General features: G+C 39.3%; 1 protein-coding gene across 2 annotated transcripts in view; it reads left to right on the top strand.

Annotated features, from left to right (window-relative positions):
• The window catches only part of znf217 (zinc finger protein 217), a 68,614-nt gene that overhangs the window by 19,369 nt on the left and 24,996 nt on the right, over positions 1 to 24,249 (top strand). For both annotated transcript variants that reach the window (XM_086005291.1, XM_086005292.1), the window contains exon 3: positions 18,530 to 20,405. In XM_086005291.1, coding sequence (XP_085861417.1) covers positions 18,632 to 20,405 — 1,774 coding nt within the window. In that variant the 5' untranslated portion in view covers positions 18,530 to 18,631. The remainder of the gene's footprint in view (positions 1 to 18,529; positions 20,406 to 24,249) is intronic.

Here is a 24,249-nt window from a genome sequence, read left to right as displayed (position 1 = left end):
GCCGCTGCAGTAGGACTCCTGGGTGAACTTCTGTGGGGACTCCGGCGGCGTAGAGCTGGTCTGAGACCTGGATGGGGAAGATGGCTGATTCCAAGATGGCGGCCCCCTCGGCGCGCACGAGGCGGTGAGGGCCGCATGGCCGGAAGAATAAGAGTCCGAGTTTCTCTGGGCCACGTCCAGCGATCGCGCAGTGGCCACTGCCTTTTTTAAGTCCAGGACCTCCTTCTCCAGCAGTCTCTGCCGGATATAATTCGATTTGAGGCCCGTGATGAAGGAATCGCTGACCAATTCGTCAGAGTACGCGTTGGCCGTCACGGCCTTGCAGTTACAGTCCCGGACCAGGTCCTTTAGGCCCTGTAAGAAATCGTCCATTGATTCCTCTGGTCGCTGCCTGCGTGTAGCCAGCAGATGTCTGGCGTACACTTCGTTTACCGGCCTCTGGTATTGGGCCTTCAGGATAGTGATGGCCTCCGTGTAAGCGGTGGCGTCCCGGATGAACGAACAAATCCGATGACTTACGCGAGTAGTCAGTAGACTCAGTTTATCTACCTCGCTAGCGGATGAGGCCCCCGCAAAGAGTTCGAAGCATTTGAGCCAGTGTCCAAATTGATTTGATGCTTCAGTAGAATGTGGATCCAAGTCCAGACGCTCTGGTTTTAGGAGTCGATCCATCCTAGTATTCTTTAGTGATTAAAATTGATGGGCCTTCAATAACCACAAAACTAGAAGTTATAGACTTAAACAAGTTGGCTTTTAATCACTAAGATCAGAGCTAACATCTCAACACGCCGACTGGTTCACAGGAATGAGTCATACAGATCCTGGGATCTTTATGTAAGAGAAGTCAGGGGCGGAGCCAAGACCTGGAACCTCCCAGGTTAGTCGGGAAAGAGGAAGTGAAACTATACACAGTGGGGGAGGGTAATATATATGAGTGCTCAACGAATACAGGATCAAGACAAACAGATTTCATTACAGGATGCATTGGTAATTTTCCAAAACTCCCTGGACTCAGCAAAGGTCCTGGCAGACTGGAAAACTGCTAATGTAACACCCTTATTTAAAAAGGGCAGTAGACAGAAGGCAGGAAACTATAGACCGGTTAGCCTAACACCTGTGGTAGGTAAAATTTTGGAGTCCATTATTAAGGAGACAGTAACAGGACATTTGGATAATCATCATTTAATAGGACAAAGTCAGCATGGTTTTATGAAGGGGAAGTCATGTTTGACAAATTTGCTGGAGTTCTTTGAGGAAGTAACATATAGGGCGGATAAAGGGGAACCAGTGGACGTAGTGTATTTAGACTTCCAAAAGGCATTTGACAAGGTGCCACACAAGATTATTGCTTAAGATAAAAAATCACGGGATTGGGGGTAATATTCTGGTATGGATAGAGGATTGGCTATCTAACAGAAGGCAGAGAGTTGGGATAAATGGTTCATTCTCAGACTGGCAATCAGTAACTAGTGGTGTTCCGCAGGGGTCAGTGCTGGGTCCCCAACTCTTTACAATCTATATTAACGATTTGGAGGAGGGGACCGGGACCGAGTGTAACATATCAAAGTTTGCAGATGATACTAAGATGGGAGGGAAAGTAGTGAGTGAGGAGGACATAAAAAAAACCTGCAAGGGGACATAGACAGGCTAAGTAAGTGGGCAGAGATTTGGCAGATGGAATACAATACTGGAAAGTGTGAGGTTATGCAGTTTTCGGCAGGAAAAATCATAGAGCAAGTTATTATCTTAATGGCAAGAAACTGGGAAGTACTAAGGGATCTGGGGGTCCTGGTGCACGAAACTCAAAAGGTTAGTATGCAGGTGCAGCAAGTGATTAAGAAGGCCAATGGAATGTTGGCTTTCATTGGTAGGGGGATAGAATATAAAAATAGGGAGGTATTGCTTCAGTTGTACAAGGTATTGGTGAGACCGCACCTGGAATACTGCGTACAGTTTTGGTGTCCATACTTAAGAAAGGACATACTTGCTCTCGAGTCAGTACAAAGAAGGTTCACTCAGTTAATCCCAGGGATGAGGGGATGGACATATGAGGAGAGGTTGAGTAGATTGGGACTCTACTCATTGGAGTTCAGAAGAATGAGAGGTGATCTTATTGAAACATATAAGATTGTGAAGGGGTTGGATCGGGTGGATGCGGGGAAGATGTTCCCGATGATGGGTGAAACTAGAACTAGGGGGCATAGTCTTAGAATAAGGGGCTGCTCTTTCAAAACTGAGATGAGGAGGAACTACTTCACTCAGAGGGTGGTAGGTCCATGGAATATGCTGCCCCAAAAAGCTGTAGAAGCTACATCATTACATAAATTTAAAACAGAAATAGACAGTTTCCTAGAAGTAAAGGGAATTAAGGGTTACGGGGAGCGGGCAGGAATTTGGACATGAGTCTAGGTTCGGATCGGTCATGGCCCTGTGGGTAGCGGAGCGGGCTCAGGGGCCGTGTAGCCTGATCCTGCTCCTATTTCGTGTGTCTAATTCTGTTAGATTCAGGAGATGGTTCTGTGGTAGTGGATTGGCGGTTAGGATCAGATCAGCCATGATCTTATTGAATGGCGGAGCAGGCTCGAGGGGCCGATTGGCCTATTCCTGCTCCTATTTCTTATGTTCTCTTATGAATGAACGAGTTGGGTTTTTATGACAATATGACTGCTTCCTGGTCACTTTTATTGATGCTGGCTTTTTTAAAAATTGAATTTAAATTCTCAAACTGCCATGGTGAGATTTGAACTCTCTCTCTCTCGGTTGTTGGCCCAGGCTTGAGAAACTTCAGATAGCCTTCAGGGAACAAATGTGAGCTCTTTACCTCTGTAGCTCAACGTTTAAAGTTCTCCATCCTGATGAATGGAATGGTGCTAAAATAATGAATTTGTAGTTTTTATGCTTCACATCGTGAGTTGATTTACTCTCCAATATCCGGCCTTTTCCTGCCAGTGCCTTCTATTTATACTGTCGATTTCTGTATTGAAAGTTTAAAAAATAAAAAAAAAATTATAATTCGTGCCTGATGGCTCCTGTTGAATGCACTGTTTGGTGTAATACTGAAATATACAGACCCTGTACTAAGTTAGTTAATCTTGGCTGGGGTTCTAGTGGAGCTCTGCAAATTTGGCTGCTGCATGAAGTGAGAGAGAGGACAGAGTTCCCACACCAGATTGTTATATACATTTGTGGTGAATCCAGGATTGAATTAGGCCATGATGCTCTAGAAGCCAAATTACTTGTTGATGCTCATTGTCAGGGATGGGAATTCTATATAACGCTTTTCCTTTTCATCACCCAACCCCTTTGCTGCTTAATACTTGGGCTAGTTGTAGAGCCCTTATTGCTGTCTCACTTAGTCATTTGGGGGGAAAAAACTAGCTCTGCCACCAGGTGAGTAATCAACAAATTTTACAGAAAGGAGTGATAATAAATGAGTAAAGAATGTAAGATAAAGGGCCAGGAAAAGTAAATTAAAGACTGCAACTTCCTGCTTTAACCCATTCAAATTGGTTCAATGTTTTCAATTTGATGTACAGTCCACGCTTGATAATTTGAAGTCACTTGTGTCAAAAGATTTAAATGATGCAATAATTTAAATTGGGGAAATGTGAATTTGGTGCTTAAAAAAAAAAAAAAAAAATTAATGGATAATTTGAATGAAGAGCAGACTTATTTAGTGAAAAACTGTTCTGTATCTCATGTCTAGCATAATTGAGCACCTTGAATCCCTCAGAATATTGCCATTGGAGCCTGGATATTATGCTGTGCACTATTGGTGCTTTTTAAAATGAGCAGTTTCCTGCTTCTGTTAAAATAGTGAGTGTTGCGGCAGCTGCATCAAACGTTCATACAATAATATTGCACAGTACAATTTTTATGCTTTTGAAGCTTGGTTTTAAAGTTATGGCAGAATTTTGGAAGATAGTTTTGTAGTTTTCAGTAAGAAAATTTAACATGGCACCCTTTTATTTAAAAAAAAAACTACTACATTCAGTGGTAAGTGGGTGTTTAAAACTTCATATTGAGTTAAGTGCCCCATTTTCTGTGGATTATGTAGTAATTTTCAGCTTTTATGACCTAATTTTTGCATTGCTACTTAACCCCACATTCAATTTGCATATTTCCACCACTCAAAATTGGCCTGGATTTGCTGCAATGCTTCATCCTTTTTGAGAGGATTTCCTTTTGACACAGCATAGCTATATTTGAGCTGCCTGCCTACCTACGCCTGCTAGGCCTTCCATTTTTCATGGGAAACCCCTGATTGTGCTTCTCGGGTTTTCACAAACACCAACTATAGTGTACAGTGAAGCATTACTGTTATGTGTAGGAATTTCCTTCATGGTGTTCCTGTAACAGATGTCGAAATGCATGCTGACTTGCATTGTGTGCTACTCCTTTTTAAATGATTATGTATGAAGGAGTGGCATTGTTTGCGTGCTGTTCAGTCCAGAGTTCATTTGGCAAGAGGTGTTCAAACTTGTTGTTCAGGCAGGTGCAACGGAGCTCGGAACAGTCAGCCAGAGGGTTTGAGATGAATAAGTCCTGCCACTGTTGAACCAACTTAATTTGTCTAAAATAGTGTGTTGCGTCCATTTTTGTAATAAATGTAAATGACTAAAGTGAGCAGTAGATTACACCTTCCTAGTCATGTTGTACACTCCTTTCATAGCCCACGTTACAAAGTCCTGTAGAACATTAGATGAACATCTTTTTTAAAACCAGAACTTGTTGGCATGTTTACAACCATGCTAATTGGTCATATGATTTTACCACTGCAACATTTTAGCAATAACAGTGCTATAGTACACTGGAAGGACCTTTTCATTAGTGCTAGTAGTTACTTATGTGGACCAGCTTGTTCAGTATAGCCATATTCCAATCACCCTGCTCGAGTGTGATTTTTATATAAAACCACGATTTTCTAAATTATTAGGGTCTGGTTTATTTTAAATATTGCATTATACTGTGCCCTTTAACTGATTGGGGCTGCATCTGTGGATATATTCTCCAGTACAGTTATCAACTGCCATAAATTTTGTACAAAGTATATGAATCTTAGCTTGGGTAGGAAGGAAGGGCGAGGAATATCGTGCTTTGATCATGCCAAGATCCTTCAAGCTGTTCTCAGTTGTTTGCTTGTTGGACATTGTCTGAAGTTTCACTCTGTACATTGCTTGCCAAACAGGGAAATTGAAGATTACAGTAGGAAATAAGTTTATTTGCGTTGTGGTGTTTGTCTATTTTAATAATGGTGTTGGTTTTTGTTTTTTTTCTATTGGTGCTGTACTAATTCAGATTCCTGGCGATGATATCCATGCACTGCCCCTGGTGTTTACACTATTGGACTCGGGCCCCTTATTCTGGTGGTACATTTGCAGACTTGGTATTTTTGCGGATCTGAGAGATTGGCAGCAGGATAAGGGGGCTGGATTTAGCAGCATAACCGGAGAGCTGGCTTACAAAAGTGGTAGTTTACCAGAATCCGGATTAATGTTGGACCAATATAAAAGCAGTTTGTCAATTTGAACTCCCAAGTTAATTGCTTTTTTTTTTCAAATGAAGTGAAATGATTTTATAGCTCTGATCTCTAAACCCTAGGATTGCATTTTGCCAATATTTCAAAGCTCTATGCAGACATGCAAGACTAATTTAAACAGATGCATCAATGGCCCCCAAGAGTCATTTTTGGTGCTTCATCCTTTGTTACCATTATTTGAGAAGCACGATCAGGAGTTCCATTTTAAATAGAACAAGAAAAGGTTTTGGTTCCACAACAGCTCTAGAAATAACTTTTTTATTTCAATTTGTCTTTATTACAAATTTGTCACTAATTATAGTCTGCTTAACAAATTTAGTCTGAGTCTCTGACCGTCATTTTCCTCCAATATGTATTAGTCCTAATTTGTGTTAACAAAAAGTTGCTGACCCAGGACATGCACTTGTTCACTGCCTCACATTATTCCTTCCATATTCTGCAATAGTTTTTCTATGCTCAGCCATCTTGCTCGCCTGCTGAACAAAAAGCTGCTCTTATTGGTCCAGGACTGCACGTAGCTTCCCCAGGGCATTACCCTCCATCTGAAAACTCTGGTCTGCGACTAATGTGTATAATGTGCAAGCATTGTAAGCAAGACCGTATGATGTGACACCCCTTTTTATTTTATTTGTTCACTTCAGCTGTCAGTCACCCAGGACCACTGCATAGGTCTAGTTCAACACTCTCTCTTGTGGACCTAATGTTCAAAAACTCTAGAAACTTTGTTGTCTGTGTTTGTCAGTTGTTTCTACTTGCTGTGTATGCCAGTATCCTGCAGTTTATCCTTTGTTTGCATGATGTACGCACTCAGCCCAATGGCTAATGCTCTGTGTAATACAAGAAAGCATTTGATTATCATATGCAACTAACCAAGGTATTTAGGTAATAGATATTTTATCTGATGGCACTTGTAAAATGTCTCTGTTCATTATAGTGATACTTTGTGGTAAACACATTTGCAGATATATTCCTATTGCAGAACAAAAATAGGATCAACCTTTCGTGAAGAAATTCAGAAAATGCTGGAAGCACTCAGCAGGTCAGGTAAAATCCATGGAGAAAATGGGCAAGTTAACATTTCATGTGCGGACGGACCCTTCAGTTCTGTTGAAAGTTCCACACCAGAAATGTTAATTTGTCTGTTCTCTCCACAGATACTGCCTGACCTCTGTTCTAGTATTTTGGGTTTTCTTTGATTTCCAGCAGCTGCAGTATTTTGCTTTTTGTTCATAACCTTTCATTTCTGAACACTATCTGTATGAAAAAGAAAAATAATTCACTAGATCACCTGGGCAATTTGATGGGAGTCCCTACATGGGTTAGCTGAAATAAAGACGTTTCTGAGAACATATCCTGTTTCTATGTGGTACAGCTCATTGGTATAACGCACTTGCCAAATGTTAAACATCTTGAGGTTTTAAAATCCATGGGAGGGGAAGTGACGCAGAGATAAACAGTGAAATGAATTTGTACTTTACAATGGGAATGATATGCAAATAAAATCATTTCTACTTTTCGAGTCATTCTGCCAAGCTATGGTCTTAATTCGGAACAGTTGGCTGCTGTGTTGATGCAACTTTCCTTGAATTTGATTTTCTTTTCAAATTTCAAAATTTCAATTTGCTTTATACACCACCTTTGCTGAGAGTTTATTTTAATTTTAGTATCTTACTGAGAAAATGAGATGATGTGATAGTTCAAACAATTTACATGCAAGTTTTTAAATCCTATCCACCACCTCCAACCTCACCACAACCCTTCATTCAAATTCCATTCTGGTCTTTTTAAATGCAAATCTGTATATTCACGGAAGAGAGAGTCATACATTACTCCACTAGGTAATGTTCACTTATAATGCAAGCCAAATGGTTTTGAATGAACTGTAGATGTTCAATTCTAGAGTACAACTTTAAACTGGGGCTGTTTCCATTTAAGGAAATGGCCATTTAAACTGTACTGGTAATGGCCTTTTAAAATTTCTAAGCCTCTACACTGCCAGTCACTAGTTGTGTTGTAAATATGAAAAGCTGATTTTTGTATTTGCCCACTAATTTCATTGGTCTCTGGTCTACCAGTGTCGTACAGCTGGTAGCAACCTTGGTGTAAACTTCCTGGCCTGTTTTATAGTGTTTGTGTACCTTTTAAACAACTAGTTTAATTAAGGGTCATTAGGCTACATTTTGAAACATCAAATTGCTAGATACTCAGCTGCCACGTTAGATTGTACATTGGTATTTTTTTTATAAATTTAATTAAACAAAGTAAACGCTACAGCAATTCAGCTTGCTAATCAAAGGTGCAATTCAAGATTTTTTAAACAATTATTTTTGTGAAATTTTAGGGAAAGTGCACTTCTTGTAATGCAAGGATACTGAGTAAAAAGATACTTGTCTTGCAATGAAAGAAATGCACAAGAACCATTAGAGTAAAAATAAACACTTTGTACCAGTGCCTTGTACTGTCGCAGTATAAAATGGCTGTTTCTCCTCCATACTTTCACATTATAGTGGGATGCTCACTTGAAATAAAGGGTACCCTCGAGGGATGTATTTGCAATGCAAGGTGGTTTTTTTTTTTGTTTTTTCCTCTCTCTCTCTCTCTCTCTCTCTCTCCATCCCTCTTCCGCATGTGCCATCAACTTGTAACTTAGAATAATCGTTGCAGAGGAAGCCACTTTGCTGCTGTTGGCAGAGTGGCTATTCCGTGCAAATGGTTGCTAATATCGCCAATAGGGATTTTTATGGTCTGCCTGCCATGGGCCATTGATTGCTGAATTGGTGTAGAATTGAGTACCTTGTGCATTGTACGATGTCAGCAACTTGTTCAAAATCGGTGTGAAGACCATACCAATAGAATATTTTAGAATTTTATTACTGCAATTCTTGCACTCTACCACTTGAGGGAGTGCCAATAATATCACTTTGGTAGAAGTAGTAATAATTCCATTTGTTCTGTTGGAAGCTGGTGGCACAAACCATGGGTTTCTAACCATACTGAGAGAACCTGTACAATCTTTCAAACTGATTTATGTTGACCGTTCTTTCTTAAATTGGTAATATAACCTGAGTTTATAAAGCATGGAAGTTTGCATTATACTCTTATCCAATATCATTCTTGTCTGATTAATTTTAGCTTTGGTTTTAAAACAAAACTTACTTCAAACATTTTTGAATACAATTTTAAACTATATTAATGGATTTTCGTACCAATGCTTGACCATAGCATTGCAAATCACTCATTAATCTGAGGCGGCTCTAGTGCTAGGCAAGTTGACAAGTATCTATTTTGTGAGTAATGAATGTCTAAATTGGATTTTCTTTGGGTGTTCAAACCTTTGTTTTCACAGGCTGCATCAATGAACCCCATTGCGCCTTGGGGAGCATGTATAAAGTTCAAATCCACATTTCTAGTTAACTTTTTATTTAACTCCAGTTGCTGATGCTACCAGATTTCTTGTATTTCTTATTTAGGAATTGTCTTTTGCAAACCTGTATTTGGAGTGCTGCTTCTACATATGCATGTTGCTGTAGTTAGATATATAAAAAAAAAGTTGGATTCATAATTCACTTTCAGCCCACAGTTCTTCTCCCGTGTGTGTGTGTGTGTACAATAATTCTGCATTTCCAGCAGCCACCCTTCCATGCAGCTGTTTTCTTCTTGCTGTTTCTATACTCGTGATGAATCAGAGAATGGACTCTAATGAATGCCACAATGCACAAGCCATATCCTGGGAAACGAACTGTAGAGGCTGACGACCTGCTAAAAATGCTGTCTGGCTGCCCACTAGTATTTTGTTACAGTATCAATGGCATTTCTCTACTACACTTGTAAACAAAAGTATTAATTCAGCGTACTGCATAAGATTTTTTTGGAGCTTTTATTAAATCTTTTGACCATAGTGTCTATAGATTGGAATAAAAATACACTTTTCTGAGATGATGTGAAGTAACATGATGGGGGAAGATTTTTTTGTAGTTGAATTGAGCCCCAAAACCAAGGAGGAAATAAATTTACAGCAGGAATGTAAGCCTCTGTTTAAATCGGAAGCTACATTAAATTAAAAGCTAAACTAGAAAACTGTGCAGAGAGATGCACAATACTAATGGATGGCATTGGGTTAGTGTAGTAAGTGATTTAGATTTTGTTTCTAGTACTATTCATTCAGTTTTTCACTTCCAATGCATTTACAAAACTTAGTTTGCAAATTGCCTGATGTCGGAGGCTCAGCGTGGAACAAATTGAATAAAACCGCATACATGTTATAAATTTGCCAGTAATTAAGTCACTGTCTGTTCAACATACTTGGCTTAGTGAGTTTATTCAGCTACTAGCTGAGCATACAGTGCAGGAAAGTACCAGGTTTCATCTGCACGTGTTCCAGCTAACTCGGCCTTCATCAGTAGGGACTAATCTCGGCACCCCGTGCTAGGGAGGGGAAATTTGTCCATGGTTCTCACTATCTGGCGACCCCTGATGTGACTGTGCATGCATGTTGGATGAGGACAGGATCCTGTTTCGCTGTGAAGCTTGCTGTGCCATGGAGGTTAATACATGAACAATGGCTATTTGGGCCGAGGTACTGTAAAGGCCCATGAAATTGTGCTCCAGACAGAAATGGAGGAAGAAAATTGGATTCAAAGCTAATTTTTGGGAAAATAACTTCTCAAAAGATATGCAAACAGACTTCCATTAATTAAACCTTTTTTTTTTGAATAGGAGTAAAAATCAGTCTCTTTAATGAAGGGAGTGGGGGGAAGAATTTGAATCTCGTTCTGTTTTGCATAGACTTGAGAGCAGTAAATTTGGACCAAAAAGTCCAACCCAGTCTGTTGGGAAACACATTCCCCATAAGTTACTGTAAATTACCTCAACTGCAGCCAGATTGCTGAACATTATAAATAGATGCTGAATTGTGCTGCAGTGGAAAGAGGAACAAAATTCCAAGTTTGATCTTCATATGAGAGGGAGAGAGCTGAACATGGCAGACAAAAATAGTGAAAAAGTGCACCTTTATGCCTTGAGCTCAATATGCTACTTTAGCTCAGTTTTGTCATGATGTGAAGTGGAACTGAAATTGAGTTTAATTGTTGAGCCTCCCACTGCCATACTGGCAAGGATTTGTGTTTTAGACCATTCAGAATATTTATTTTGAGCCCTTCACATTTGCAATTTTTTTCTATTGACAGTTTAACTAGTTTTACCATTGTTGCATCTCATGCTAATGTTCCCAGTTACTAGAATGTTAATCTCCTCAATTATGGGATTCTGTTTAAACTGACTGCATTAGATAAGACAGTTAGCACTTCATTTAGATTGTCTGTCTAGCCAGTACTAAATTGTAAACTATAATTGAAAATGGATTTCTCTTTTGCAGATCTTGTTTTAACATCCTTTACAGTTAGAATTGTATTTGATAGTTGCTCATGTAATAAGGGTCACTGGCAAAGCTGTTTCGTTCTATATGCTGGCATTTTTCCACTGCAGTTAAATAATTATTGTATACCACGTGCTAATTAAACCAAAGCATGTTGGTGTAATTACTATACAGTTCAGTCACTGTCATGTGAGGATGTGTAATGGTGACCGAGTATCCCGAAGTTTTCCGTTTTTAATGATTAACTTGAGTTTTGACGGTCTCCACTTGCCGAGCCATGCAATTCCCTGGAATCTTGTCATTTTGAGTGTCGAGTTATTTGCTTTCTTTTACATCTTTCAGTTGCATGTGGAGATAGCATCTGGTTCGAGTGTGGCCTGTAGTTTTTGATTTTTCTATCTAAATCATTAGTCTCGCTAGTTGTGTATAACTCCCAAAAAAGTAGAAAAAGTTAATTAAAATAAAAACCATTTGTAACCAGCACCAGACTGGTGTATTCTTGCTAGTTTAACATTTTTAATTTTTTTTTTCCTGGTTTTAACTTTAGTTTTAATCCATTGAATTATTTTAAATCTGGATTTAACTTTATAAAACATTTGAAAATGGAGGTTTGTGGGTGTTGGTGTAATCTCCTCCCCCATCCCCAGTATTTGACATTCTCGTGCATGCTCTTGCACAATTTTAGCATGGAATATTAACACTATATGGGTGTTCAGTGTGTGGTTTATTGCATTTGCTATGATTTTTTCTTTCAAACACCTGAACTCAGCAATGTGTCTGTTGTAGCATTTGTCTGACTGGAGAGCTCTGCATATAACAGAAATGAGGAAATAAGTTTGCTTAAGTGTGGCATGCATTTAATTCTGTATACTATAACAGTGTTGTCTAATAGAAATCGCTAACTAGTCACCGGTGTAGTTAGGGTTAGTTACACTGTTTAGCCACATGCGCTAATTCTAGTAGAAAATGCAAGTAAATGTACACCACGTATTATTACTTAAACTTCTACCACCATTCAGCGTGAAACTTTGCAGTCTTTCTCTTTCACCAAGGTTTGGAATTCTGGCATGAAATCACATGACCAACAAGGGTGTCTCTTTTTCTATTAATCAAAAATGCAATTGGCCACATCTGGATTCCCAATTAGCCACATGTGGCTAATGTATTGGACAATACTGCACAAGAGGCAGAGATTTGTTCAAACTGGCTACTTATTGTACCAATTTTATAGTGTAAGCCGGAGTAGTGAGTATGCATTTATATTTGTTAAGTGATATAGCAGCAGTTAATACAATGCAGTACTTCCCATCCATAATCACTGTGCACATTGATTCTCTTATGAGAGGGATTGTTACAGGAAGTGTGGTCAATGCTACTTCCTCTAACTGTATAAATGTGTAAAAGTAATGTTAAAGCTTGTTTTGTTCTCATTACTGTTTGTACTGGAGGTTTTAAGCAAGCAATACTTTGTGTAGATTTTCCACTTGACAGTATGGCATGTGGAGATTTTTTATTTTAGTTTTTTTTTGTTCATTTTAGATTTTAGAAAAATACAGATTAAATCTGATCCACTGCTGGAAAGAGCTAGGTTACTGATTTGAAAATTCTTAAACAAAACTGAACTCTGCTTGGCCAGCCATGGCAATTAGCACTTCAAGTTGGTTCTTCAGCTGCTTTTAAATTGACTCTGGAGGTTGTACCAACACCATTTGGTCCTCGACATGTGGACTTTTCACAGCCAGTGGCATCTCCAGCATAAGTTTGCCAGATTTGTAAATCCTAGCTGGCAGGAAAACTCATTAAAAATAACAACAGAAAATGCTGGAAAAACTCAGCAGGTCAGTCAAAACTGAAAAGAAAATAGATCGAAGGTAGGGCTGCGATCGGACAAAAGAAGTAGAAGAGACAATAAAAGGTGTTCGAAGCCAGACGAGATGGTAATAGGTTGAGATTAGGTGTGAAGTGTACTGGCAGGGCAAGAGATAGCTGCCAGGTGGGAGAGTGAAACAAAAGGAGAGAGTTGGGGGGGGGGGGGGGTCGGAAAGGAGTGGAAAAATTACAGGTAAAAAATTAATAGGGGCCGAGGTTATGATCTGAAATTGTTGAACTCGATATTGAGTCCGGAAGGCTGCAAAGCATTTTCTGTTATTTCGGATTTCCAACATCTGCAGTATTTTGCTATAGGAAAACTCATTTACCAGGTCTTCCCAGTGACCTGACTTAATGGATTTTGTAAGTTTACTTGGGGGTTGTTCCCAGCGATGCGAGTCTCCCACTTGGGGGAATTGGTGATCCTGATCTCCACTTAGTGTGAACGCAGCAATTGCCAAGCTCCTAATGTTGATGGTCTTGTTGCCTCAACTTGTGCTGGTCAGATTATACCGTTCTCTTCGAGCATCAAAACTGCATGCGTGTCTGTCATGATGCATGTTTAATTTGTGTTTTAAATTGCGTTTTAAGTTACGTGTTTAAAACTTTTGAGGAGGCCAATGCATCCATTGTGAGGTACTAACATTGCTGATAATGTAGGTAATACTGATGCATCAACTTCACAAGCCCAAATGTTGCAGCTAACCATGGCTTTTAGAGCATTGTATTGAAACTCAAACTGTCACTGCAAGGCTACTAAAAGGAAAGTGCACGGATGCTTCTGATTTTAGTGTAGTTGCCAATTTACATGAATGCCGCACCAAAATACAAATGTTTATACAGATGGACAGAATAGAACCAACTGCAATTTCAATCAAACATTGGAAGTGGGTTCAAGTCCTTCGCTGATGTGATGCTAGTATTCTGGCTTTTTTTTGGAAAGGGGGAATATTTCTAAAGACCACACATTTCTCTCTTTACAGTAATGTTTTTTCCAGGCTTTGGAAAAGCTTGCTCATTTCTGGATTAGCAGTGATGTGGAATAATATTGTACAGTAGGACTGCTTAATGTACAGCCAGCAGAACTTATTTAGTATTCTGATGGAAGTGGGTGGATGTGTTTTGCCAGATACAAAATATACAATTCTACAGAAAGAACAGTGGCTTATTTTGAAACTTTTAGCACCAGTATGTTGCAACAAAATAATAATGGGCTGTGTGGTAAACTTGGCACAACCACAAATACCACCTGTTGCACAAAGCACTTTGTGTGCATTAGGTTCCAACAGTACCAGCACAAATTAATCTATGATGTGTGATTAAAGAAATACGACTGCAGTCTCTCTCTCTCTCTCTCTCTCTCTCTCTCTCTCTATTTCCACATGTAGTACTCTGATTTAAAATGAATGTGTTTGCCTTGCTTCAAGATTTTCCACCAGAGGCCTGTAGCACTGTATGTGTAATACTCCAATCTTCAGTTTGCAGCACAGAAAATACCTCCAGCTGAGATTCTTCGGGCCTGTGTCGGCTGTGGTTCGGTTGGTAGCACCCTTGCCTCAAGAGTCAGAAGGTTCAAGTCCCACTCCACAGACTTGAGCACAAAAACCCAATGTAGTACTGCTGCACTGTCGGAGGTGCTGTCTTTCGGATGAGATGTTAAACCGAGGCTCCATCTCAAGTGGACGTAAAAGAGCCTATGGCACTATTTCGAAGAAGAGCAGGGGAGTTATCCCCGGCGTGTTGGTCAATGTTTATCCCTCAATCAACATCTAAAAAAACAGATTATCTGGTTATCACATTGCTGTTTGGGAGCTTGCTGTGTGAAAATTGGTTGCTGCGTTTCCCACATTACAACAGTGACTACACTTCAGAAAGTACCTCATTGGCTGTAAAGCACTTTGGGACTGGTGGTTGTGAAAGATGCTATATAAATGCAAGCCTTTTTCTTTTTCTGAAGATTGTTTTCTCCACTATTCAGGCAGCAGAGATCAGAAATGCCACTGTGCTCTAAATTAGCAGATCACTTTCTTATTTTAAAGTATAAGTGTACATGTGGATAGTAGTGTAACTTATTTTTTGTGGATTATTTGCCCGAATGAAGTTTCTTAGAGGAGAAAAACTCTTGACCATGGAGTTTCAAATTAGGGACTCGTTTGAGTTTCTGTATATTTCTTTTATTTGCTGTACTAGTATTTTTGTCTGCTAATGTAAAGTGACAATGGGGCTAAACCTGGAAAAACTTGAGTTTTTTTAAAAAGGAAGTAAATGATGAAACTCAACATTTAGACTGGTAATTTGAAAATGTTATTCAAAAATGGTTTCAGCAATATTAACACTGTTTGTTTCCTTTTGGGTAGCTGCCCTTCTCTTGGAGGACAGGGATCTCCGGAATGTCTCCATATTTGCAGGCAATCTCCCATACATAAATTTGAAAACCACTATTTGTAAATGTTTTGAGTTTCATATTTACTTTTTTTTTAAAAACTTTCACTTTTTCCCCCCTTTTTCCTTTTAACCCCATTTTCAGTTTAGATCAGCAGAAGAAGCACGTCCTTCTTTAATAACTTACAGTAATAATGGTCAGGCTACAAAGTTCCTGATCAACACAGGCTGAATGACGTACGGTGCTTTTTACATTCAAGCAGTTGCATATGGGATCTGCAGGGAACCAATGGCCTGCAGGTATCCTTAGTGACAGAAATCCACAAACTCTTGTTGGAGGTGAGTGGAATGGCTTGGCAGAGGGATCATGAGACGATTGATAGTTGGAGAAAAGAAGTCAGGTGGTTATCCTTGCTCTCCAGCAGGCTCCTACAGCTGTGTGTGATTTTTGGCAGGAAACGCATGTCAAGTAGAGCCGGACCAGAGCAAACTAAACCAGTTGTCCGCTAAATACAGAAGTCTGCATCCCTTAGACTTGAGTGACGGTTTTGGGGGTGGGGGGGAGGTATACTATGAAGAACGACCAGGATGGGAGATTAAAGTTTTGCTCGGGGTAAGGGCATCAAAGAGGGGGGGGACAGGGAGTAGTTGAGCAAATCAACAGCTGCAGAGGTATTGTGGCAAATGGAGGGCCAAAGGCGTGGCAGTTGTCAGCTTGAAAGTGCTGTTGTAAGTTGCATGGGAATTTTTTTTCCTGGGGTGGATATAAGTGGTGAGTTGTACAAGGAAGTGGTTGGAGATGGCCTTGTTTCAGTCTTATCACTAAAAAGAATATGATGAGAATCAAGAACACTCTTGGACTGTTGTAGTGCCCAACACTACATACAGGCTGATGCTGAAATACTCTTTCTTGCCTTCCTATGAATAGATTTGTTTTCAACAAAAAATAATTGTCATTTTTGGATTTTTAAGCAATAAAACTCTACCAAACACAATCTTGAATAGTTACATCTTTAAAAAATAAATAAATAAATAAATTTATATTTCTATACCTCGTATGTGCACATTGCTCCACTTCTGTTTTCCGTACCGAATGCATACACATTCATTGCTCGCAGGATATTTACAATGACCCCAGTCACTTTTTTTGTGTCTCTTTTTGCTGTTGACTGATGGCGTATTTTTTTTAATTTAAAAAGACTGAGAAAATGCCCATTTATACTAAAACTAGAAAAATTGTCGGGTTGGGAGCGGAGATTGTCGGTGAGGGCTGGTGAACACTGAACCAGTAAAACCCAAAATCATGAACTTGTTGAATTTTGTTACAGTGCCACCAAGTGGCAACATTTTGGAAACTGCAGCTAGCTGGGCATTGTTTTATTTTCTGGTCTTGTTGGAAACAACCTCCCTGAGGTGGGGTCTTTTAACTATGGAAGTTAACAATTTGATTTCAAGACCTTTTTGTTATGAGTGTCTTTGGTGGGGGAGTAGAATCAGGGAAACATGAGATAGGCCTCATTGGCAAAGATGAGTAATGGTGGGTGGCGGTATAGTATTGAAGTTAGAGCTGGGAATGGTCCAGGAGACTGGGGGGCCTGAAGGAGGAGTTGAGTGCATAGCCTTAATTTTGTGAATGCAGACATAGTTCCTCAGAACTGGTGTCTTCTATGCTGATGGCAGGACCCGGGCGGGGGTGGGGAGGGAGCTCGGGAGGTGAAGAGGAGTATAGTGATTTCCTTTGCCTTCTGGAATTAATAAGATTTAGTTGCAGAGGGCGAAGCAGTATTTATTTATTTTAGGGTGGTCCAGCCAATTAAGGGCAGTTGTGGTTATCGGTCAGAAAAGTTTGGTAGATTTTCTCAAGTTGTGTATATAACTTTTTTCCACATATAAATTGATTGCATTGGTAATGAAACCTGTGGACTGACTACTAACCTTAATCTTTATCAAGCTATTTCAAAATATTTTACTGAGTTCTTGAATATTGCTATAGAGAAACTGGAAATTGTATATTTCCCCAGATTGTCAGTTGTTGGTAATCTGGCCACAGCTCCGCAACCTCCAGTAAATCTATATCTTTTGTTAGAAGTAGAACTTCTAATGTTTACAGTTGGCTTCAAAGGCAAAACTGGAGAATCCAGAAATCTGAGTAGAGGACACTCCCATTTTAAGAAATTTCAGTAAGTATTTTCGCCTCTCCGATTTGACTAATGACATTGGGACAAACATGCCCAGAAGATGCTGTATGCCAGTTGCCAGACTGGGAAATGAGTCTGTCTTTTAGTCTGCAGTGAAACATTGGCTGGATTTTGCAGTCAGCGGTGAACAAACTGCGCCAGCCATTCATTATACTTGCAGCAAACTTTCTATGGACTTTCTCTCTGGAACTTGCTGTAATTAGAAAGCCGTTTTGGCACAGCGGCCTCCACAGGGGATCTAGGACTTGTGTGAACAGGACAGGCAACTGTATCTCCTTCTCCTGGACCAATCAGATTGAAGCATTGTTAATGAGCAGTGCAGAGTCTGAACCAGGAAGTGTAAGTTTAAGTATATTTAATTCAATGCCAACTCATATACAGAAAGTGAAAAGGGGAAGAAAGATGGGATTAAAAGAAAGATAAAATACAAAACAATTTTTAAAAGCTGAAGGATTGAGCCTCCATACATGTAAAAGTTAATTTTCAGTGCCAGCGAGGTTGTTTGGAAGTAATGAAGACTTATCACAGCATTTTTAAAAGATTACTTGCACTAGAATAGACGAGCCCTCATTTTTTCTCGAGTTTAGTGGGTATTTATCATGTAGGTACAGCAGCTTCACGCATTCCATGGGTTTTGAACAGAGTCTCTTGAGATATTGGTATAGTGAAGCTCCTGGAGGAGCAGGGCAACTCTGACAACAACTTCCTGACTTCCGCATGCTGTTGTGCTGTACGGTTTACACTTTAATGATGGTGAGCTGATAGCCTCACCATTATTTCTGCCACAAAATCCAGGCCGATAAGTCCAAAGGAAAAATGGAGTCCGACTTCCAGGTCTCCAGTTTAGCAGAAACAACTGCATAGAAGTGAATGTTTACTAGGTTTCGAGCTGGGGCTGCCTTTGATAAGGCCTGCCAAAGAGTAACTTGGTTTGGATTTTCTAATCTTATTATTCTTTATGTCCCTGACGTTTACATTGCAGTGGAAAGTAGTTATACAAATTTGTGCAAAGTATCTTGTTTTGAATTGGAACTTTTTTTACCATCCATAGTTATTTTTGGCACTGAAGCATATTGTTTAAACAATCAGTTCTTTTGTTGCACAATATATTAACGGTTTAAATGATAGTTTTAATCTTATTTTGAATGCTCTGTATTCTGCTTTCAGCAATTGAAACCCCTGCATCTGTAAGTACAAGGACACAAGAAAAGCAAGCTTTTGGGATTGAAATTGAAACTCCAAAGCTTTGTATTGTCTCAAAATAATGTGATGAGAATACAATATCAAGACGACCAGGAAAGAACATCTGAAGAAGAGCTTATGCCTTGGTTTACTGACCAGCCTACTCATGAATTTGTGATGAAATCTACGGAGAGCTCCATAATGAAAACATCTGTGGATGTCGAAGAAAATGTGAACTTAACACTTGGTGATTTTTCTGATGCAAAAAATTCTATTGAACATCATTGTTCAATTTGTGACCAGTGCTTTCCTTTCAGTAGCCTTTTAGCACAGCACATGCACATGCATACAAATGAAAAGCCATTTAAGTGTCCCTTTTGTGACCATAGAACGTCCCAGAAATCAAATTTGAAAATTCATCTTCGAAAGCACAAACTAGACCATTTGCAACAAGGAAGAAAAACTGGAAGAAATAAGGCCAATCTGTCACCTACAAGCTTTGCTAGCCCAAATACTTTGTCTAATAGCATCAGGCCTAATGATGCTGACATGATTGAGACTGATCAGCCAATAAATGGTGTTGCTTTGTCTTTTGACGGTTTGGAAGGAAATGTTGCAGTTCAAGCTGAAGAATGTCCACCTCTGCCTTGTATGTTTTGTAATAAAGGCTTTCAACACTCGGAAGAACTCCGTCACCATGTAGTGATTCAGCACAGGCCTACGCTATGTGAGCCCGCAGTCCTCCAGGTGGAGGAAGGGTTGAGTCCTATCGAAGAGGTGCATATTACAGCAAGTTCTCCAGAACAAGAGGCAAATGATGAAAACAAAGATGGTGAGCTCAGCTGTAAAGTTTGTGGACTGTCCTGCGAGAGTGCTTTGAGTCTGGAAACACACATGAGGAAACACAAGGATTCATTTACCTATGGTTGTAATGTATGTGGCCGACGTTTTAAGGAGCCTTGGTTTCTAAAAAACCATATGCGAACGCATTCGAGTAAAGCTAGGGGCAAATCACAGCAGGATTCAGAAGGTCCTGCAACTATCAATAATGTTGCTATGCAAGAACCAATTTCAGGAAACGTTGCCTCTCCTTACAAAATGTGCATGGTTTGTGGATTTCTTTTCCCTAATAAAGACAGCTTGAAAGAACATAGTAAAGTTCACAACAAAGATCTCACCGATGATGATAGACTGGACGATTACTCCTTAAATCAGGAAGTTGCGATATCGCAGGAAGCATTCCTGCAGATGCTGAATTTAAATCCCCTTTTGTCACACAATTGTAACAAGCCTGTGAAGCTGGGAAAATGGATATCTGAACTTGATCCTTTCAATACGTACCAAGCTTGGCAGCTGGCTACTAAGGGAAAAGTGGCAGTTGGCCGAGAGAATGTGAAAGATCCAGGGCAAATGGCAAACTCTGAGAATGAAGAGGAACCTTCCGACAAAGAGGATTCCAGTGAGCATTGGACCATGGAGAAAGGCAATCATGGTCCTACCTTGGAGAACCTAGAAAAGTCTAAAATCAAAAACAGCAGTCTAGGCCAGAATGGACTGCCTCCAATGGGAGATGTGGACATTGACTCGAAATTGACCCAGAATAAACTTAAACCGACCAACTGCGCAATGTGTGGTAAGATTTTTAGAACCTACCATCAGTTAGTGCTCCACTCCCGAGTACACCGGAAAGGCAGGAAAAGTGTGGAGAATCCTCCAAATTCAGTTGATGGCAGTGAAGCTGGCACTCAATCCATAGACTCCGTTACAACAATTGAAGACCATAGCCCAGGAGCTGACAAACCTGAGGAGGGCTCTGAAGAGGGCTCAGAAGATGGAGTACTAGGAGAAGGACTTTCATCAGGTAGGAAGGTTATAAACCTATTGGGATGCTTGGGTCTAATGCTCGTTTACATTTCTTGCCAACACTCAATTTTCTGAATTTGAAAATTCTTTCTTCTTGGATAAGAATCTGTGCAAACTTCTGCCACAGTATCTCAAGATAGAAGAGCCCACATTTTTGGTGATCTATTGTCAAATTTAGTAGCCTTCCAAAAAAATTGTCTTTTAAGGTTTGAAAGTGTACACCTAGAAAGAAGTGGTTTCTTGCTAAAATGTGCAATTGGGTTCTCTCCAATTAATTCATGTCTTGAGGGACAGTGGGTAGCGGTTAAAACAAATGTGAAGCGTACATTTTTTTTAAGGAGTGAGAATATTGGGCTACAATATTTAAAAGGTTTCATTAAATCTCAGATTCTTAGACTCCTGTTTGGTTACTTATATGTCAATGTATTTGAAATGTATAGCAATAAAAACCAGGAACTGGAGTGGAGTATATTGTCTTAAAACTGTTAAATGTGTCACAATGTTTTTTTTGTTTTAAGCACTTTTGTGTTCTTGGCTTCTAACATTATGCTAATATTCATAAGTGATTAACACACACTTCACTTAGAAATCATATTCCATTACAGGTTTTAATTGGTTTGCCTTTGCCTGATGTCTGAGGAAGGGTCCAAGCCATTCGATTCAAATACATTTTGTGGGTTTTGATCAAATGTGAATTTGAAACTATTTTAAATATGTTTGGTCCTGGTAACTTCTTTTAAAAAAAAAAAAAAAGTATTTATCAAGCTGTCTTGCTTAAATCAGTTAAAAATTGCTTCCACATAGGAACAGCAGTCAGCCATTGAGCCCCTCAAGCCTGTTTTGCCATTCAATTAGATCATGGCTGATCTGCGACCTAACTCCATATACCCACCTTTGGCCCATATCCCATAATACCTTTTTGGTTAACAAAAATCTATCAATCTCAGATTTAAAATTAACAATTGATCTCTCATTTGCTGTTTGCGGAAGAGAGTTCCAAACTTCTACCACCTGTTGTGTATAGAAGTGTTTCCTAATTTCACTTCTGAAAGGTCTGGCTCTAATTTTAAGACTGCCGCCCCCCCCCCCCCCCCAAAGTCCGAACAGCCCCAACCAGCGGAAATAGCTTTTCTCTACCCTATCCGTTCCCCTTAATATCTTGAAAACTTCGATCAGATCACCCCTTTTACCTTCTAAATTCTAGGAAATACAATGCTAATTTGTGTAATCTCTCCTCGTAACTTAACCCTTTGAAGTCCGGCTATCTTTCTGGTAAACCCACGCTGCACAAGGCCAATATCTCCTTTGTAGAACTGCTCCCAGTACTCCGTAGGTGATGAGGAAAGGAAAAGAACTGTTCCATAATACTGTTTCGCACAGCAGTTGCAAGCTTTATTTAACTGCACGAGGAGGTAGCTCAACTTTTTTAATGCATTACTGTTGCTAACTTGTTTTTGCTATTTTTAATAAATTTGTATAGCTGTTAAAACTCAAGTCAAAAGTCTAGTATAATATTCTGATGCCTTTGAAATAAGAGGATTATATAAAAGCACAGATAAAAACACTACCTGAAATAAACGGAAGGGGTTCTCTTTGTGCCTGGGCATGCTACAAATTTACCTAGATATCCGAGCAGCTTAAAGGCCCCACCACCAGGTGCAAGATCTCCTAGAATGTAGTCTAAAACACAAGCCAACAGTATCTAATGGAAAAGAGTAAATAAATTCCCAAAACATAATCACTATTTATTGGCTATGCATGACTAGTAAGCTATTTATTGAGATGTTCATGTCTACAGTACAACATTTTAATGGAATATCCCCCCCCCCCCCCCCCTTGGCATAGATGCAACATGGGTGTAATGTATTGCTTAGTTTGTTCAGTTATCTCTTCAAATTTTTAGAAAGGAATTTTTTTTTTTTTTTTTTTTTTTTAAAAAGAGAAGTGTTCTGATATATGCCAAAGGTTTGCTATACGGTGTGTACTGGAGAAACAATATTGAATAACTAATTCTGGGAACCATGCAAAAAGTTATAGGTGTTTTTTTTTCATCTCTTGCCAATGAGGGAGTAATTTTGGTGAAGGGCTACTGTATGAGTTGCTGCGATTAACGTGAAAATTGTTTTCCCGAAGTTTTAAAACTGGGAACTAATTACTGTCATGTGGCAGTATCGAATGAATGTAATGTGATCACCTCCATGTGCCGCACCTCTTTTAAATAGCCTGCCTGACAGAATGATAATACGACTGCTTTAAAACTGGACAAGGATACCCTTGTTCTTTGTGACCATGGATTGGATAATTAGCTGTACGTTAAATGTAGAGGCCAGGAATGTCTTGTTTGACATTACTTTAGTGGTACAGTGAATGGATTGAAATTAACTTCTATCTGTAGTTTGAGACTGGAACTGCCTTGAACCTTCTTGCAAATGACCACAAAACTGACCAACTCATTACTCAAAAATGTTTACATCAGAGCCTTGACGTTGAAAGCAGTTCTACTGGTTATTTTGGCTACTGCTAGTGATGCTCCTTTTAATGGTATTGTTGCAAGATCTGAAGGTGAAAGAGTGTAAACCATGCTGTGACTTTTTTTCTTCTCTCTGCTGCCTGGAACAAAGATTTAAAATTTTAACCGCTAAATGCATATATTGGGGAAATTGTGTATGTTTATACTTTGTTCCTGTAAAGACAATCCACTTCAAATGTTACGTTCCCTGTGACTTGCAGACCATTGTTTAACAATTTGATCTAATGCGTTTTCAGGATTCAGTTGCATCTATCGTACTATTATAAAATGAATGCTTAGTTTTAAGTGATGTGCCACAACCTTCAATCATTGACCCTTTTTCTTAAAATACTTTTCATACTTTCTAACTTTCAATATGAATAATACCCATTTTTTAATCTGTAAATGCATACTCATTGTCAGATTGATATTGCAGTAAGATTGCACCATCTAGTGCTTTGCCATTTTATTGCAGTTAAAGCACTTTCCATTTTTTATCAAACTGCTCATACCTCTAGAAATGCATGTGACATTGCAATACTCATGTTGATAATATGGCCTTCAACTGAATAAAAGTCTGGCTATGACTACTGATCACAGACGATTGTGTACTACTGTGGCGCTTAAATACTTCACAATCCTGCACATGCTAAATTGGAAGAATTGTATTGATTACAATGAGAAAACTGCAGATCATTGGTATTGCATATTCAGGCCATGCCATAGTCCTTCCTACCCCATGTCATCCTCATTATGCTTGACCTGCTGTGATCAGGACCTGTTGCATGGTTAAAATTTAAGTTTTAAGGTATGCACAAAGAATAAGTGGTAGTGAATCTTAATCCTCATTGGTTTACAAATGTCAACAAACCCCCAATCTCTCTCTCATGGCCCCTGAATCATACTGAATTTCTGCCTTTAACTTCCTGTAACCATCTTCTGTTTATAATTAGGCTATGTATGTATGAGTTTCTCTTGTCTCATTCATCACAAATATCCTAGTTTATCATTAATGGCAAACATCATTACAGCTATTATTTCAACTCTAGTGTAGGTCCAAAAAAGGAGAGGTTGGGAGAAGAGAATGTGTGCATATAATATTTTGGAGTGGGTCCAAGATGTTAGTTTCTAAACAATGTTTCATTATTGTTTTACTCCTTTCTCGTATCTAGAAAATTTCAGTAGTTGACATTTAGCTCCGATAATGCTTCAGGATATTCTTGTTCATTTTGAAGCTTAACATTTGTTTAAATTTATGGGCAAAATGCACTTTGGTATGGTTTCTATGAAAGCTCAAGGTATTGAGTAATCACGCTTTTATTTTAAAGCACTA

Source organism: Somniosus microcephalus, chromosome 13 (assembly GCF_052327205.1).
Source record: "Somniosus microcephalus isolate GS21.2 chromosome 13, FLI_Smic_1.0, whole genome shotgun sequence".
Classification (NCBI taxonomy): Eukaryota; Metazoa; Chordata; class Chondrichthyes; order Squaliformes; family Somniosidae; genus Somniosus; species Somniosus microcephalus.
Note: the sequence above shows the minus strand (reverse complement) of the source record. Positions and strands in the feature narration are given on the sequence as shown.